This window comes from Aulostomus chinensis, chromosome 8, assembly GCF_037954235.1.
Source record: "Aulostomus chinensis isolate RoL2024-O1b breed Wild chromosome 8, RoL_Achi_v1.0, whole genome shotgun sequence".
Taxonomy (NCBI): Eukaryota; Metazoa; Chordata; class Actinopteri; order Syngnathiformes; family Aulostomidae; genus Aulostomus; species Aulostomus chinensis.
The window spans coordinates 20,924,993-20,939,157 of record NC_141327.1 but is presented as its reverse complement, the minus strand read 5'-3'; the positions used below and the strand labels follow the sequence as shown (position 1 = coordinate 20,939,157).

Below are 14,165 nucleotides of genomic sequence, written 5' to 3'. Positions count from 1 at the left end.
CTAAAACATATTTAGTTTTTTTTAATCACTTTTTGTCTCTACTGCGAAGTCTCTCTTACAGCATCCATTGGGATCACGAGCACATTATGCAAATTAGGTGATGACGTCATCTGGTGACTTCTAGGACAGCCAATAGCGACTTTCCTATCTGAGAAGTTGGCAACACTGCGTCTTGATGCCTTTGGACTGTGGGAGGAAGCTGGAGCACCTGGAGAGAACCCACGCAGGCACAGGGGGAACACGCAGACTCACACAGAAAGATCCGAGTCCCGTGCCCCGAACTCGGAACCTTCTTGCTGTGAGGCCACAGTTCTAACCACTGCACCACCGTGTAGCCCGAAATTAGTGCCTATTTTAGATATTTGTCTTTAGATTTGGTGAAAGTTTTGTTGTGTTTGTCGGAGTGCGACAGTACTAACCACTGCAACACCACCGTGCTGCCCTCACAGTTGAATCGCAGGATTAAAATGTGTGTGGGGAAGTAACCAGAGCAGGTGTAGAACCCCACTCACTCCACCTTCCTGTCAGTCGTCTGGTCCAAGAGGCCGGAGCAGCAATTGAGCTGCAGTCTGTGCTCTACTTTAACAGCCTGCAGGCATCAATCTCATCTGTTGCTGGGGGGGGGGCAACGTGATTGACAGTTTTCAGCCTCTCAGCAGCTGCTTGGCGCAGATCCGCCGGAGGACGCTCGAGGAATGGCCTCCAGACCAGATGGATCCAATTCCACCAGGAATCCTACCAACCAGTTCGTGCAGCCGGCGTGGCGCATCGCGCTGTGGTCGGTGGCGTACAGCAGCGTCCTCGCAGTGGCGGTGTTCGGTAACTTGATAGTGATCTGGATCATCCTGGCGCACAAGCGCATGAGGACCGTCACCAACTATTTCCTGCTGAACTTGGCATTCGCCGACGTTTCCATGGCTGCTTTCAACACGCTTGTCAACTTCATCTACGCGGCCCACGGAGAGTGGTACTTCGGAGAAGTGTACTGCAGGTTTCACAACTTCTTCCCGGTGACCGCGGTGTTCGCCAGCATCTACTCCATGACCGCCATCGCTATCGACAGGTAACTCACCTGGGAGGACAGATGTGACAGGCTGGATGTCTAGCAACGAAATATGGAGGGTGGATGCCATGATTTCATATTGAGCTTGGTGAATCTTGAACCCGGATAAGTTGGGTTTACTTTTTTTTTTAATTAGAAAAGCGGTTATCCTAAAATTAAAAAAAAGTAAGTAATGTATGTTGAAAACCTGAGTGAATTTAACTGAAAAATTGAGTGGCTGACAAACTCCGAGATATGAATACACGAACCTGCAAGTTGATTTACCTTAAAAATTGCTTTGCCCAATTATTCTACTCAGTACATGAAGAGTAAAATAAAAATCTGTTTAATAAAAAAAACCTCTTTAAACAATACATTTTAAATTAAGAAAATAAAAAGAAAACCACAGAGGTACATTCTTTTCGTCTTTTATTAAACTTGGTGGACAAAAATCTTGCATCTGTGTCACGCTGTCAAACGGGATAGGTTTGCAATCGAAAAATCAAACAGAACTCGTCTGAATCAGGATAGAATTAAACCACAAAATCAGTGCCAATGCCGTAAAATAGACTGTAGTTGGCAATAGGAATGGAACCAAACTGCTAGATCAGTGCTAATAACATGAATCATAATCAGGATGGAATCACATTGCAAAAACAGTTGCAATGCATAAAACCTTGCATATCAAACAGTGCCAACAGTGAAAATGGTATTTTAAAGGTGCAACATTATGAAAAACAAAGCGCTCATATCCAGAGCAGTGGTATAAATATTCAGAGCCCTGTTTTAAATGACTGAGCTGAAGCCTGGTCCTGTTATCATCTTCACTTGTTAAACTTAGTTTACAGTTTTGGGCTGACGAGGAAAAAATGTAGCTGACAGCATAATGAAACATTTTTGTCGCCTTTTTAATCAAAAAAAGAATTAAAATTCCTTTGTACATACGATGTTAAGCCTCCCGCACACACACACACACACACACACACACACACACACACACACACAAACAAATTGGAATTTTGATTACAAATGAAACGGTGATTTTATTGGGCTTATAGGACGATCTTGGGAAACTGTTCAGACATTCAAGAGCATTTTGAATTATTTCTGTAGGTTTCTTGAAGTCTGTCTTTGGGTATCCTCTTGCAACCCCTGAGTGAAGTCAATCTGAGACGAGCTTTCGCTGCCTCCGGCTCTCTCTTTCTCTCTCTTTTTTCTAATGAATGTATGAATCATCATGATGGCAGTAAGTAGTAACCTGTATTACCTACACCAGTGCGTGTGTGACGCTGTTGCAGGTACATGGCCATCATTCACCCCCTCAAGCCTCGTCTGTCAGCGAAGGCCACTGTGGGAGTCATTGTGTGTATCTGGAGCCTGGCCGTGGTTCTGGCCTTCCCCCTCTGCTACTTCTCCACAATCCGAGCTCTACCCCGCAGGACCCTGTGCTACGTGGCCTGGCCCCGCATGGCCGACGACCCCTTCATGTGAATGCTCAGACGTAACCCCTGACATGTTTATTAAATACGTCACTATCATTGTTGTTTCAAAGTTAGCCTCTGATCTTGTGCTTTACTGCAGGTATCACATCATCGTGACAGTTCTGGTCTACGTGCTGCCTTTAGTGGTGATGGGCATCACCTACACCATCGTGGGCGTGACTCTGTGGGGAGGGGAGATCCCAGGAGACTCATTAGACACCCACCACGGACAGCTACGTGCAAAAAGGAAGGTGGGCAGGGCATCTATGAATGAATTTCTACTATATATTTACATTTTGTTCGTGTTGGTGGAAGAAAAATACATTATAGATGTAAATGATAAATATCAGAGAGGCTTAGTACGGTTTTATTTGATGGCCACCATAAACTGTTTAGATATAGATAATAACGCTAATTAAAAATAGGATTATCTTTCCTGTTGAAAGTTTGAGCTTCTCTGTGTAGACGACGGATGTTAGTGGTGGCAGTTTGCCTTGAATGATGACAGTTTTTCTTTGAGCTCAGTGAAAAAACAAGGTTTAGAGAAGCAGGACTACAATTGTGATGTATGACATCACAAAGGTTTTGGGAGCTGATGCTGGTCCTGGTCCTCTCTATTACTCCGTCTGCAAACCCTCGGCAGACCAGCTTCATTACATGCCAAAAAAAACCCACCAAACCTGTCTTCTTAACTGCAGCTGCACCCAAGAAGAGGTGGGAAATGTTCATTTTTGAGGGCAGAGTGGTTTCACATCAACCCTAGAGTGGTTGGATGGTTGGGTTAAACAGGGATTAAGGTCATCACAGCTGTCACGACAAGCGTCTATCAAGACAGATGTGGGATTAACGAATAAAATGTATTGATAAATTTCACAAATAGAGCAGATTTAAATGAAAGATGAGTCAGCGAGATGCTAATATTCATTCAAAAGGGAAAATTGCATTCAATTGATAACACAAATTCTGAAATGTATTTTATAAGTTTTAAATTTTTTTGTATCTTTTTTTTTTTTTTTTTTTAGATATTTCTGCTGAATTTGGCAAGGCAAGAACATTCAAATCAAAACAACCGTACCATTAATATTGCCCTCACATCCACAGACTTTTTTTTTTTTTGCGGCGCCACAAACGCATTCATTCAGGGCGTTATTAGAAGCCGAGACAGGTGCACGTTTGCTCTTAAAAAGAGCGTCATAGAAAAAAAAATCATCAAAGGCTCAGATTGGTGACAAAATTGAGCCGAAGAAGATAAAAGAGATGAATAAATGTCAGGAAACAAAGATACAAAAACATTTCAGGCTCGATTCAAAGGCCCACGGTGACAGGGTGCCATCTGGGGTGGAGATAAGAGGAAGTCGCTCTCATCTCCATCTTGTAGATTGAGCCTCTGCTGAGGGTATAATAGCCTCCTCTTTTTAACCCTAACCCGCAGCTCTTTGTTGTGCTTCAACGCGCTGATGAGCTCTCGGGTTCTCTCATCTGTTCGGATGTCTGCTGCTGGCTCTGCCGCATCATCGCTGACCTTTCCCATCGCCTCGAACGGCTGCTCTTTTGGACATGATGGACACATCATTGGAGCCAGTCTATACTTTCCAATCCCACAGTTTATGTAACTTTAAATCGTTTAGAGTATCAGATTTATAAAACTGCGAATGCTCAACTGCAGGAATGCACAGTGACAACATGATGGAAAAAAATTATGATCATTTTATATTCTTATTCTGTCTCCTGCTTTCCCTCGCAGGTGGTCAAAATGATGATCATCGTTGTGGTGACCTTTGCCCTCTGCTGGCTGCCCTATCACATCTACTTCATTTTGACTGGTATCAACAAACATCTGAGCAAGTGGAAGCACATCCAGCAGGTCTACCTGTTGGTGCTGTGGCTGGCCATGAGCTCCACCATGTACAACCCCATCATCTACTGCTGCCTCAACAGCAGGTAGGTAAAGAAAGACAACACACCCAAGACACACACACACACACACACACACACTACAGAATGATGATGTGGTGGTCTTTGTTTTGAGAACAGGTTCCGTGCCGGCTTCAAACAGGCTTTCCGCTGGTGTCCATTTATCCGGGTGTCCAGCTACGATGAGCTGGAGCTCCAGAACAGGAGGCTTCGTCCTGGTAACCAGAGCAGCATGTGCACCCTCTCCCGGGTAGACACCAGCATCCTCAGCAAGGACAAGAGCACTTGTTCACGGGGAAACAGGTCAAAGTTCAAGCCAAAGCCCACTGACAGAAGTGAGCTGTCTAACTAAGACTATTACGCTGACACGCTCCTGTTGGTAGAACATTTGAAAATACGAATGAATAAACTTAAATCTGGCTTTTACATTACACTGTCAATTCGCTCTCGTGCAGTTTGAGTGTCTGCGTTTGGTTTAAGAATGTGAACAGAGAAGAGAAATTTTTATTTCGGCAGAAATATCGAGACGCAATTTAGATAAATTTTAACATCTGAAGTGTATCAAACTTTTACAGTATATTAATAAGTTATTAATAAGTAAAGTAGAAATACTGCATCTCTTCACTTCATCAGAAGGTTTAGAAAATTCCGTGCTTAAAAAAGAATTAAGAAAAACTGAACCAAATTTCAGTTTTGTAAACTCTGGGGGGAAAAAAAATGCAGTTGAATGACATGTTGCACTTTCTCATCTTCAAATAATTCAGACTGTAATCATTTTCAAGTCTCTGTCACTTAAAAGAGTTGTTTGAAGATATGTTAGAAACTTGCGTTGCTATATTATATCCATATCTTTGTTCTATTTTATATTAGTTTAAACTGACAGTTGTCCCCACACGACCGAAAGCTATGTATGTCGTGCGGCAATGGCAGGACCCAAACGCAGATACGAGGAGAAAGGCAGGACTTGATGCAACTTTGAATTTGATTAATTGTATTTGACGACGAAACAAGAAACCAGTGAGGGAACACAAGCGCAAGGAAGGAGCCGATGGGTGAGAAGCGCAAGGAGCAGAGAAGTGATCGATGAAGACGGATGAACTGACAAGACCCAAGTGAAGCATGCAATAAAAGGTGGTAGACAGACAGGAAGTGGCAAACAAACAAAGACACAGGAGGTGAGAGCTAACAAAATAAAACAGGAACTGAACACGAGTGAGCTTGAACACATTATTCATTTCAAATTTCTCTTTTTTGTTAATTTCTGCCAGATTTGTTTTTTAACCGTGAGCTAAAGTAAAGCTGCTACATCTTGTAATTGTACGGTATTTGTTAAATATAGCACAGTTATATAATATGGTGATATATGCAGTATAATCTGATGAAACACACTCCTCCCAGGGTACATATATTTAATCCTGTCAGAGTATGTTTTGGGGGGATTTAATCCAGCAGCAACAACTTTTATGCTGTTAAATGTTATAAAATCTTTTGCAGATGTTAAATTCACCCTGTTGGATGTTTTCAACCAAATGTGAATTCACAAGTGCTTGTGACTGTGTTTGTTATTGGGAAGCGTGCGCCGTTTTAAATTTGAATTGTTAATTGTGAGTGTGATGAGCATGTGCAGTACAACCTGAATTTACCTGTGTGTTTCACTGTTGGATCAAGATGGCTAATACTAAAACCTCAGATTGCTTCTGTGTGGTGAACATTTTGTTACAATCACGTGGGATTTGATTCAAACACAACATACTTTAGGATCTCTAAATTTCTAATATCACACAGCATATTCAGTGTGAGTTTATCATACAAATTAAAGGTTACAAAACAACTTCTGTTTATTTATGATAGGTGGAAATCGTGAATACCCGCCATTCTGATTTTAGGAGCGTTAAATAAATTAAAAAAGACTTGAATGTGTCACAAGCAAGAGCTACAATGATGGTGCACTAAAAATGTCCACCATGTTACCTTTGGTGCATATCTTGTCTTTATTTCCGGTCAAAGCTCCAATATCTAAAGTTATAAATTACGAAAACAAATTTAAAAAATAGATATAAACAGTATGACCAATAATTAAAAGATGATATCGGATGAATATTAATTTGTTGTTGTTGTTTAGCTTATTTACTGTTATTAATGAGCTTTCCCGGATGGTGCCAGAGATGGTTGAAGCACACAAGTGTTGTGCCACATGTATTGGTAGACCTGAACCACGCTTACTGGTTCAGCCAGTCAGCTGCCACTGTGCCGGCGACATGTGACATATTTATATGTGACACACGTGTCACTCCTCACTCTCCAATCATCCTATTTGGCAATTTATTTCTACAGCAAGAAATTCTCATCCCTCCCTCTGCCTGTCAACACCTGTGCTGCCCTGCATCACTGCTTGTTGCTCAGCCCCACCAACAACCGATCATCCACCTGCAGGCTCCTGAAGGGGGTTTTAAGATTCTTGCTCATCACTCTTAGTAATTCAGACATGCAGGGAGTAATGAGGTAGGAGCCTGGATGCCAAGCTCTAACGAGAGCTGCTTTATAATCAGTACTTCAAAGGTGAGTTGGTGACTGATAATTGTAATAAATATTCATCTATTTTGGCAAAAAAAAAATGCTATTATGCTGTTTATCTTGTTTTATTTCTATCTCTGTTCATATCTCTATTATTTTATTTCTATCTCCAACCCCCATGGTTGTGACCCCTTGAGGTCCCTACTCCTCATGTTGGGAACCCTGCTTTACAGATTTGCCAGACTGAGAAACATTTGGATTTTACTCTGTTTTTATCTTTCTGGACTTAATTCTCTGCAACAGACCGGCTTCACAAATTTGTTCAGGTATATAATAATATTCCTCACAAATACTACACCATAATGTGTGTCGGAAATTGTGCTCAACACTATTTACGATGTCAAAACCCTGACACCACCACCTACTCTTCTCTCTGATAAAATGTAAATGGGTTTTTAATGTCCTGTGTTTATATACTGGACACAAGATGTCTTCTACGACTCCACTCTTCATTCCTTATGCTTCATTTCTTCATCTGTCCTCAAGTTTCCGTGTTTTACTTGTCAATGCTGAATTTTGGATCAGGGTCAAATACATTTATGATGTCATAAATCCTGCTGCTCTTCAAATCTGACTTTCACTCTTTACAGAGAAAATTCACACTTGTGGATGTTAAAATAGCCCTCTACTGTTAAAATGTGCACACACATCATTCTACAAAGTGATCTTCAACCGTTGTACCAGCTGTAAGAAGAAAAACACATTTTCGATGAAAGGGAAGTTTAATCAAAGAAAACAAGTATACATAAGTTTCATCTCTGTCTTCTAAACTGCATTAATTAAGATGGAGCGTGCAGTTTATGAGCTCTTTACATTTATGAACTCTGTTGTTGATTAATGGCTAAGCAGTTCAAACTGTTGCCTCAGTGCGAATGAATGAATGTGGGTCATTTATAAAGCGGTGATATTCGTGCAGTAGTCTACAGTAGCTAACAGCTACCTAACATCAAAGCCAAGCTGTGCAAAGAAGCAGTCTGATACGTTGATGCTCAGCAGTTGAAGGCATACAGAGATGCAGCCATGAGCACAAGCACCAGCCACTGCCTGGCCGCGTCAGCTGGGGAGCTGGACCTGAAAGATAAAAACAGGAAGTCACACAGTTCATTTACAGTGGTTTTAATGTAAAACTGGATTTTGCCACAACAGTTACAGCAATACAATAACAGCAAAACTACTCCAAAATGTCTGGTTACAAACTCTCAAGTATATTTGCCGGTTTGGTGCGTCTTCCTGGTAGCTCAGAACTCTAAACTGAGCTGTTTCTTTGTGATACACTGAGCATACAGCTGGATAAAGAACATGTAGGTTATACCAGATGATGCGTTTGAGAGTTTCTAAATTGACATTTTTGGGCACTTTTCTGTTGTTTTAATGGCGTAACTCTTGTTAGCCATCAGTAGCCATTAGCTTAAAGCTAAATATACATGGCTGGCTCTTTCTGCATTCTGGAGTCACAAAGATGTGATGTGGGTGCAAAACAAAATGTCTTTGTGAGCTTTAGACAACTCCCCTGACTTCTAAATCCATTTCAAACATTACTTCATATTCATTTTAATATCCAATTATTACAACTGGATGACTCAGGTTATGGTGTTATCATTTCAATCTCCCTTTTCATTCATGAACGCTGGTAGCAAAATATTTTCTGTTCAATAAGACAATGTTGATCTCACCGTGGAAAACTTAGGCAGTTGTGGAAGCTGTGATATTTTGAATGCTTCAAAGTGATCTCAGTGTAAGTATTTCCATCATCTATTATTTGTTTGACGTCCTCCACCATGAACGCCTCCGCTGGAGATAAGAGAACCTTGTCCCCAATTTGGTCACACAGGCCGTCCAGTTTGATAAAGAAGCAGCTGGTGATATTGAAATAGACTTCCCCGTCCATATCTTCTATCATTGATAAATCTGACTTAGCTGATGTGAATCTTCCAAATCTGACTTGTGAGCCCTTTTTCACATTGTATTTGTTGTCTGACATTCGATACATGTTCTTACACTCCTTTGGCTTCAGCAGCCTTATGGAGTCCATGAGCAGGAAGTGGAGAGCCTTAAAATGGAAATTCTCCTCATAGGTGGTAACATTTACGCCCATTTTCTCCACCGCATCATTAAAGCTCTGTATGAATTTAGAGTCTCCATTAGCGTAGGCCTTAATTGCAGAAGTATGTTCCTTTTTTCCGCCCGGAATAAGCGTTGGACATGCGGTGCTCCATGATTTCTTGAATCCCTCATTGAGAGTTAGTTCTTGTTTTAACACGTCTGAATGGACAAATTTCTTCATGGCGTCTTCGTGGCATCCATCATAAATGTCGTCCACAGCTTCTGGGGCCATGTCCAGCTGTTTTACTGCAGTTACCTTTGATTGGGAATCAAAATACAGCTTCAAGAAAAGAGAATAAACCTGTTTCTTCGAACAAATTATTGTTGAGGCCACAGTGACCATAAAGAGAGAAAAACGTATGTATTTTGAATCCATAAGGTTTCAGTTATTTCCACATTTTGATCTTTTTTTTTTTTTTTTTGCCTTGAAGAGATGCACATGGTTTTCTGGTGTAGGAAAAACTATTTGCCTCCCTATGACCACTGTGGAGCTCCGTAGCATTGTACAGCTCTTCGCTGTAGCATATCTAATACTTGTGAATATACATGCACATTCAAGGAGATATAGATTTTAATTTGTATCAATATATTTCCTGGTGATTTTCTGCAGTACAAATGTAATTGGTGATATGAATACAGTACAGTCTTGAGAGCACGCAAACTTGATGAAAAAAAAAAAAGCACAAGTGGCTGAGTATCAGGAAACCCAATAAATTGACTTAAAATCATTAGAAGAATTTGTTTACAATTCCAGTGAAAACACAAACACGTCCAGGAAATGTAATCTAACATAAGATCAAAAAAAGGAAAAGTTCTAAAAATGCTTTTCTTCTGTGAAAGTGCATGCGTTTAAAATGTCATTGAAATCTACAGTTCATAGATCCGATTGTCACTGAAGATGCACTTTCCAATCATTTACTTATGTGGATGAAATGTGTTTCCTGCCACACCCTGCCCATAAATGAGGGCCTGTTTCTTAATCTTTTACATGACGCACTGAGAAATTATTTCACAACAAGGCTGAGCATTTTTCCCGTTTTGTTCATAAGGTGTTTTTACAGCTGCATTTTAGTATTTTTAAATTTGTTAATTCTGCGTTCTTAATGTTCTTATGGTTTCTTGCTGTTCTTGCGTGCTTTCCTACTTTTTTACATTTGATGGCATCTCTGCAAAGGATTTTGGGTCATTCTGCATAAATAGATTTCCCTTGAATTGCTAGAAAAAAATAATACCTACCTTGCAGTAGAGAGCTGTGAACACCACAGCAGCCAGGAGGGTTTTTCTTATATCCCGCATGGTGTTTCCTATTTTCTGCACAGACTGTGACAACAGAAACAAAAGAAAAAGAACTGCAAGACTGAACTTGAATAAAAAGGTCCACAGTGTTACACGAAGCCCAGAAACATTCCGGTCTGCTGTGCTTTAGCACTTTGTTTAAACAAGCCCTCAGTCAATTTTTATCAGGCACCACACTATCAGCACTCACAAACAAAATGCGTTTAAGTGAAGTTTGAGTTTGTTTGGGTTTTTTAAAAAAACAAAACAAAAGCAACATACCTTAAAGAAGGAGTATTACTGGATGGAAGCAAATTAAGAAATCAAGTCCACGCAGATCAAACAGCAGGGGCGTGATCATCGTCTGTGGAACGCTGTAGGAAGTCAAACACTTATCTTACCAAGCAACTCCTTTTCCTTTCCTGTGGAAGGAAGTAGCAGGCCAGTGGGAGCCCTCATGTCTGGATAATTGTTCTGCTACTGAGTTACTGCAGTAACCTCTTTGGGTACAAATCTCAGCTTCTTCAACTTTCAAGTATTTTCTCATAGACCAAAACGTCCTAACCAGCAATAAATCGTCTTTGTTCCTACGCTAAAGCTTCTCCACACTTGCATGTATGCAATTAATGCGCAAACTTGATGCTTTTCTTTATTTTCTTTCTTAATAATTAATTCACACTCTTCAGATGTGTCTGGAAATAAATACATTGAAATATCAAAGAGCCCTGGAGAAGGTGTAGAGAATAAATAAAGAAAAGGAATAAGATAGAAATGTAATTATTTTGAAGGCACAGACCTATAATTCCTTCATTTTAGATATTTTTGATGTAATTTATTCGACCAATTTTGTTGTTTTGAGGCTACAAAACTTTTACCCTCAATTTAATCAGTTCTCAGCCATGAGATATAACCTGTTGCCTCAATTTAGCTAATTGATATTTTAACTGATTAACTGTATCTCACACATTGATGAAACTGAGGGAACAAGTTATAATGTGAAGTCTCAGAATAACATCATTTTGTGAAAAGTTGTACCTGGCGGTCTCAAAATATATGTTGTTCTTTGTATACCAACAAGAAAAACAAACAAAGCAACAACTCCCTGCTCAAATGGCTGTTGAAACATCTCTCATTTCATAGTTTCACACAATAATCAAGTGGATGGGATGCTTTCCAAAATTTTTCTAGTTCACCAAACTTTCCAGACCATATTTGGAATCAGACAACCTCTAAACTGTGGGAACTGAAAAGAACCTCAATTGAAGAGAAAAAAAAAAATCAAAACTTCAACATACAGAGTTTTTTTTTATTTAGCTTGTTAAAGCAAAATTGTTGGAGTGAACAGCTGCCACAACTTCTGCATTTTGACACCACTAATATTTCACACAGTACAGAGGAAATGGGCAAATCATTTTCTAACTGTAAAGAATAAAAAAGTTAAAAAAAGTAGATTTTAAAAGACACGAATAAAGCAGGGAAAGCTTCTACTGTGCATTCATTCCATATTCTGTTGGTTAGATTTTTTTGACTTCACACTTACCTGATGACTGTGCAGTATACGATGTTTTCTCTGCAATGCCCTTGTGCAAAGCTCCTGATGTTGTTCCACCTCCTGACCTCTTCTCACTTCCGTCCTTTCATACTGGTACAGTTTGAACTGGCCCAATTCCCTTTTGGAAAGCACTCTGTCTTTTTATTGCATAAATGTTGGGGTGGGAGGAGCAGGAGGAGTCATGTTGGACTGATTACATCCCATGCACTGCGCAAGTGGTGCTTGGCGATGTAACTTTGTATACATCAACACTCTCTAAACTATGACATTCATGAAACATTTTTCAGGTTACATCATTAACCAACTACAGCTACACTTTTACTAGTGCAGACCTCCATCATGTAATATTTCCTGTTTGATGAAAATGTCCAAATACAGATATTTTATCGAAATGTGTATGTGTCTGATTGACATATGTTTGGGTATGAATAACACAAGTAACAATAGAAGGTAAATTAGAGTGACAACAATTACAAACACACAGGTCAACTGATAATTTACGCCATCATCATTACCGTGTCTGTCGCATATGTTTTAATATTTAATTTAGAAAACATAAGCAGCCTCGGATTATTCTTGTGTTGCCGAATTAATTTCCCCTCATCTGCTTTATGACTGAGGCTTTTATTTCGTTATCTATCCGGAAGTTACGTTACTTCCGGTGTCACAGGCGCCAAAAAAGAAAAATAAACTACTGACAATATTGAGGTTCCTCTCACCACCAAAGTTTGGGGTGTTTGACATTTGGAGAGCTACTTACGTTCAGGGCTGGATTAAATACTAACTAACGGTGAGAAGTTTATAACTTTACTCGTCGTGACAACTACAAAAACGAGCTGACGTCAATTTACTTCGTACGTTAATTAGCAGGATATTTGAAAGCTAGCTTGGTGTCGGTGCTGTTTTACATTATGACACCCAAGAGAATTTCTGTTCAGCATTGTGAATTATATGTTATGCTATGTTATATGTTTGGCTTTGCATCTTTAGCTTCAGTCCGCTACACGATTTAACGAGCATAAATTAAACCTTGCAAATGCTTGAATACTACGATATTATAACCCCGTATTTAAGAAATTACCTAAAGTAATATAAGTTAGATAAAAGATACCAAACTCTTAACCTATAACGTTATTAGCCATAAATAATGCAAGATATAATAACAATTTATGTAAAAATGCACAAGTAATAAGTGATATAAACCTGGAGGTCCGGATTGCACATCATATATTTTCTTTATCACCATAGTTCTTACAGATATTGCTGAAATAGATATTCTTGCTCTCAGGTTTTTGTCAGAAATCAAATGTAAATGTGCTTATTTTGTAAAATGACATTATTGTATTATTATAATTATTTTTCTGCTGATATGAACAGATAAAACATATAAACGATTCATTTTCGTTTTCAATCATGTAGTTTGTAACTGTATGACTAAATATTGATAGTGTATTGCAGTATTTTCTCTTGAAATAGAGTATTAATATGCTGCTGTGAACAGATTAATCATTCAAGGGGTTTAAGGTAATACTGCACATTTGTGGGACATTGTTTTCATCTCAGTTGTTTTATTTTTTTAACTGACACCACAGTGCAGTATTAATACATGATTCCTGTAGTTTAGGGGCGTTCCCTCCTCAGTTACACAGATATCCTGAGGACTTGTCTTGCAAGAGCTTGATTAGGGCAGAATCGCTGTATCGTGATACTGTCGTCAATATGAGCAAAGTATTGTGATTGTGTTGTGTGTTATTAGGTGATTCTCAGCTCTACCAGTTTATTAAGCTTGAATCAATCTGCATCGACCTCTACAAGTCGCAATAAATCTCCTCTGCTAAAGTGCTTGTAGCATCTGTTTTTGACAGGAGGTGGACAAATGATTAACAGGATTCCCTGCAGACACAATAAAGGGTTGCACAGACGTGGACAGTCAGCAGGTGAGGATGATGAAGTGGGGAGACAGACTGAAGAAGGTCGAGCAGCTGGCTGAGTCATTCCAGCAGAATCCCCTGGTCACTCGCTACAAACCTCGCCTGTGGCCGTGCCAGCCTTCCTCCATCTGGAAGCTCTTCCCCCGTCAAAGTTTGGCTATCAGCTTCGCTCAGAGCTGTAAAGAGGTAAAAGGAGACTCAGAGAAATTTCTACATAGCCAAGCGCTGTATACAAATAGCCCAGAAATCATCAATGACCAAAGATCACAATCAAAGTCACATCTTCATTTTTA

The 14,165-nt window shown here is 39.7% G+C and overlaps 3 protein-coding genes across 6 annotated transcripts in view; 2 read left to right on the top strand and 1 right to left on the bottom strand.

The window, feature by feature from the left end:
• The first annotated feature begins 193 nt into the window (after window positions 1-193).
• LOC147257598 (neuromedin-K receptor-like) lies at window positions 194-6,081 on the top strand. Of its 2 annotated transcripts, XM_086211611.1 has the most exons (5): window positions 194-1,063; window positions 2,341-2,529; window positions 2,624-2,774; window positions 4,268-4,464; window positions 4,558-6,081. In XM_086211611.1, the coding sequence occupies exons 1-5, from the start codon at window positions 696-698 to the stop codon at window positions 4,787-4,789; spliced, it is 1,137 nt and encodes a 378-aa protein (XP_086067737.1). In that variant the 5' UTR covers window positions 194-695; the 3' UTR covers window positions 4,790-6,081. The 2 variants fall into 2 exon arrangements, with proteins under 2 accessions (XP_086067737.1, XP_086067738.1); XM_086211612.1 differs by lacking the exon at window positions 4,558-6,081 and having other exon boundaries at window positions 4,268-4,468.
• Window positions 6,082-7,720: 1,639 nt separating this feature from the next.
• LOC147257597 (ecto-ADP-ribosyltransferase 5-like) lies at window positions 7,721-12,054 on the bottom strand. 2 transcript variants are annotated; one of them, XM_086210221.1, is made up of 5 exons: window positions 11,930-12,054; window positions 10,672-10,763; window positions 10,351-10,434; window positions 8,685-9,370; window positions 7,721-8,082 (listed from the first exon to the last, which is right to left on the bottom strand). In XM_086210221.1, exons 3-5 carry the CDS (start codon window positions 10,408-10,410, stop codon window positions 8,001-8,003), a joined length of 828 nt encoding a protein of 275 aa, XP_086066347.1. In that variant the 5' UTR covers window positions 10,411-10,434; window positions 10,672-10,763; window positions 11,930-12,054; the 3' UTR covers window positions 7,721-8,000. The 2 variants fall into 2 exon arrangements, with proteins under 2 accessions (XP_086066347.1, XP_086066348.1); XM_086210222.1 differs by having other exon boundaries at window positions 10,672-10,811; window positions 11,930-12,044.
• Window positions 12,055-12,599: 545 nt separating this feature from the next.
• The window catches only part of primpol (primase and polymerase (DNA-directed)), a 6,795-nt gene continuing 5,229 nt past the window's right edge, over window positions 12,600-14,165 (top strand). For both annotated transcript variants that reach the window (XM_086211609.1, XM_086211610.1), the window contains exons 1-2: window positions 12,600-12,731; window positions 13,807-14,058. In XM_086211609.1, the coding sequence (XP_086067735.1) occupies window positions 13,885-14,058 (174 nt within the window). In that variant the 5' untranslated portion in view covers window positions 12,600-12,731; window positions 13,807-13,884. The remainder of the gene's footprint in view (window positions 12,732-13,806; window positions 14,059-14,165) is intronic.

Excerpts from the sequence above, each read along its gene's own strand:
- LOC147257598 (XM_086211611.1), top strand. The coding sequence starts at position 696 with ATGGCCTCCAGACCAGATGGATCCAATTCCACCAGGAATCCTACCAAC. Across the intron at positions 2,530-2,623 it reads ATGGCCGACGACCCCTTCAT|GTATCACATCATCGTGACAG; the intron begins GTGAATGCTCAG and ends GCTTTACTGCAG. Across the intron at positions 4,465-4,557 it reads TACTGCTGCCTCAACAGCAG|GTTCCGTGCCGGCTTCAAAC; the intron begins GTAGGTAAAGAA and ends TTTTGAGAACAG.
- LOC147257597 (XM_086210221.1), bottom strand. The coding sequence starts at position 10,410 with ATGCGGGATATAAGAAAAACCCTCCTGGCTGCTGTGGTGTTCACAGCT. Across the intron at positions 9,371-10,350 it reads TCACAGCTCTCTACTGCAAG|GTAACTGCAGTAAAACAGCT; the intron begins GTAGGTATTATT and ends TCCCAATCAAAG. Across the intron at positions 8,083-8,684 it reads AACTGCCTAAGTTTTCCACG|GTCCAGCTCCCCAGCTGACG; the intron begins GTGAGATCAACA and ends TTTATCTTTCAG.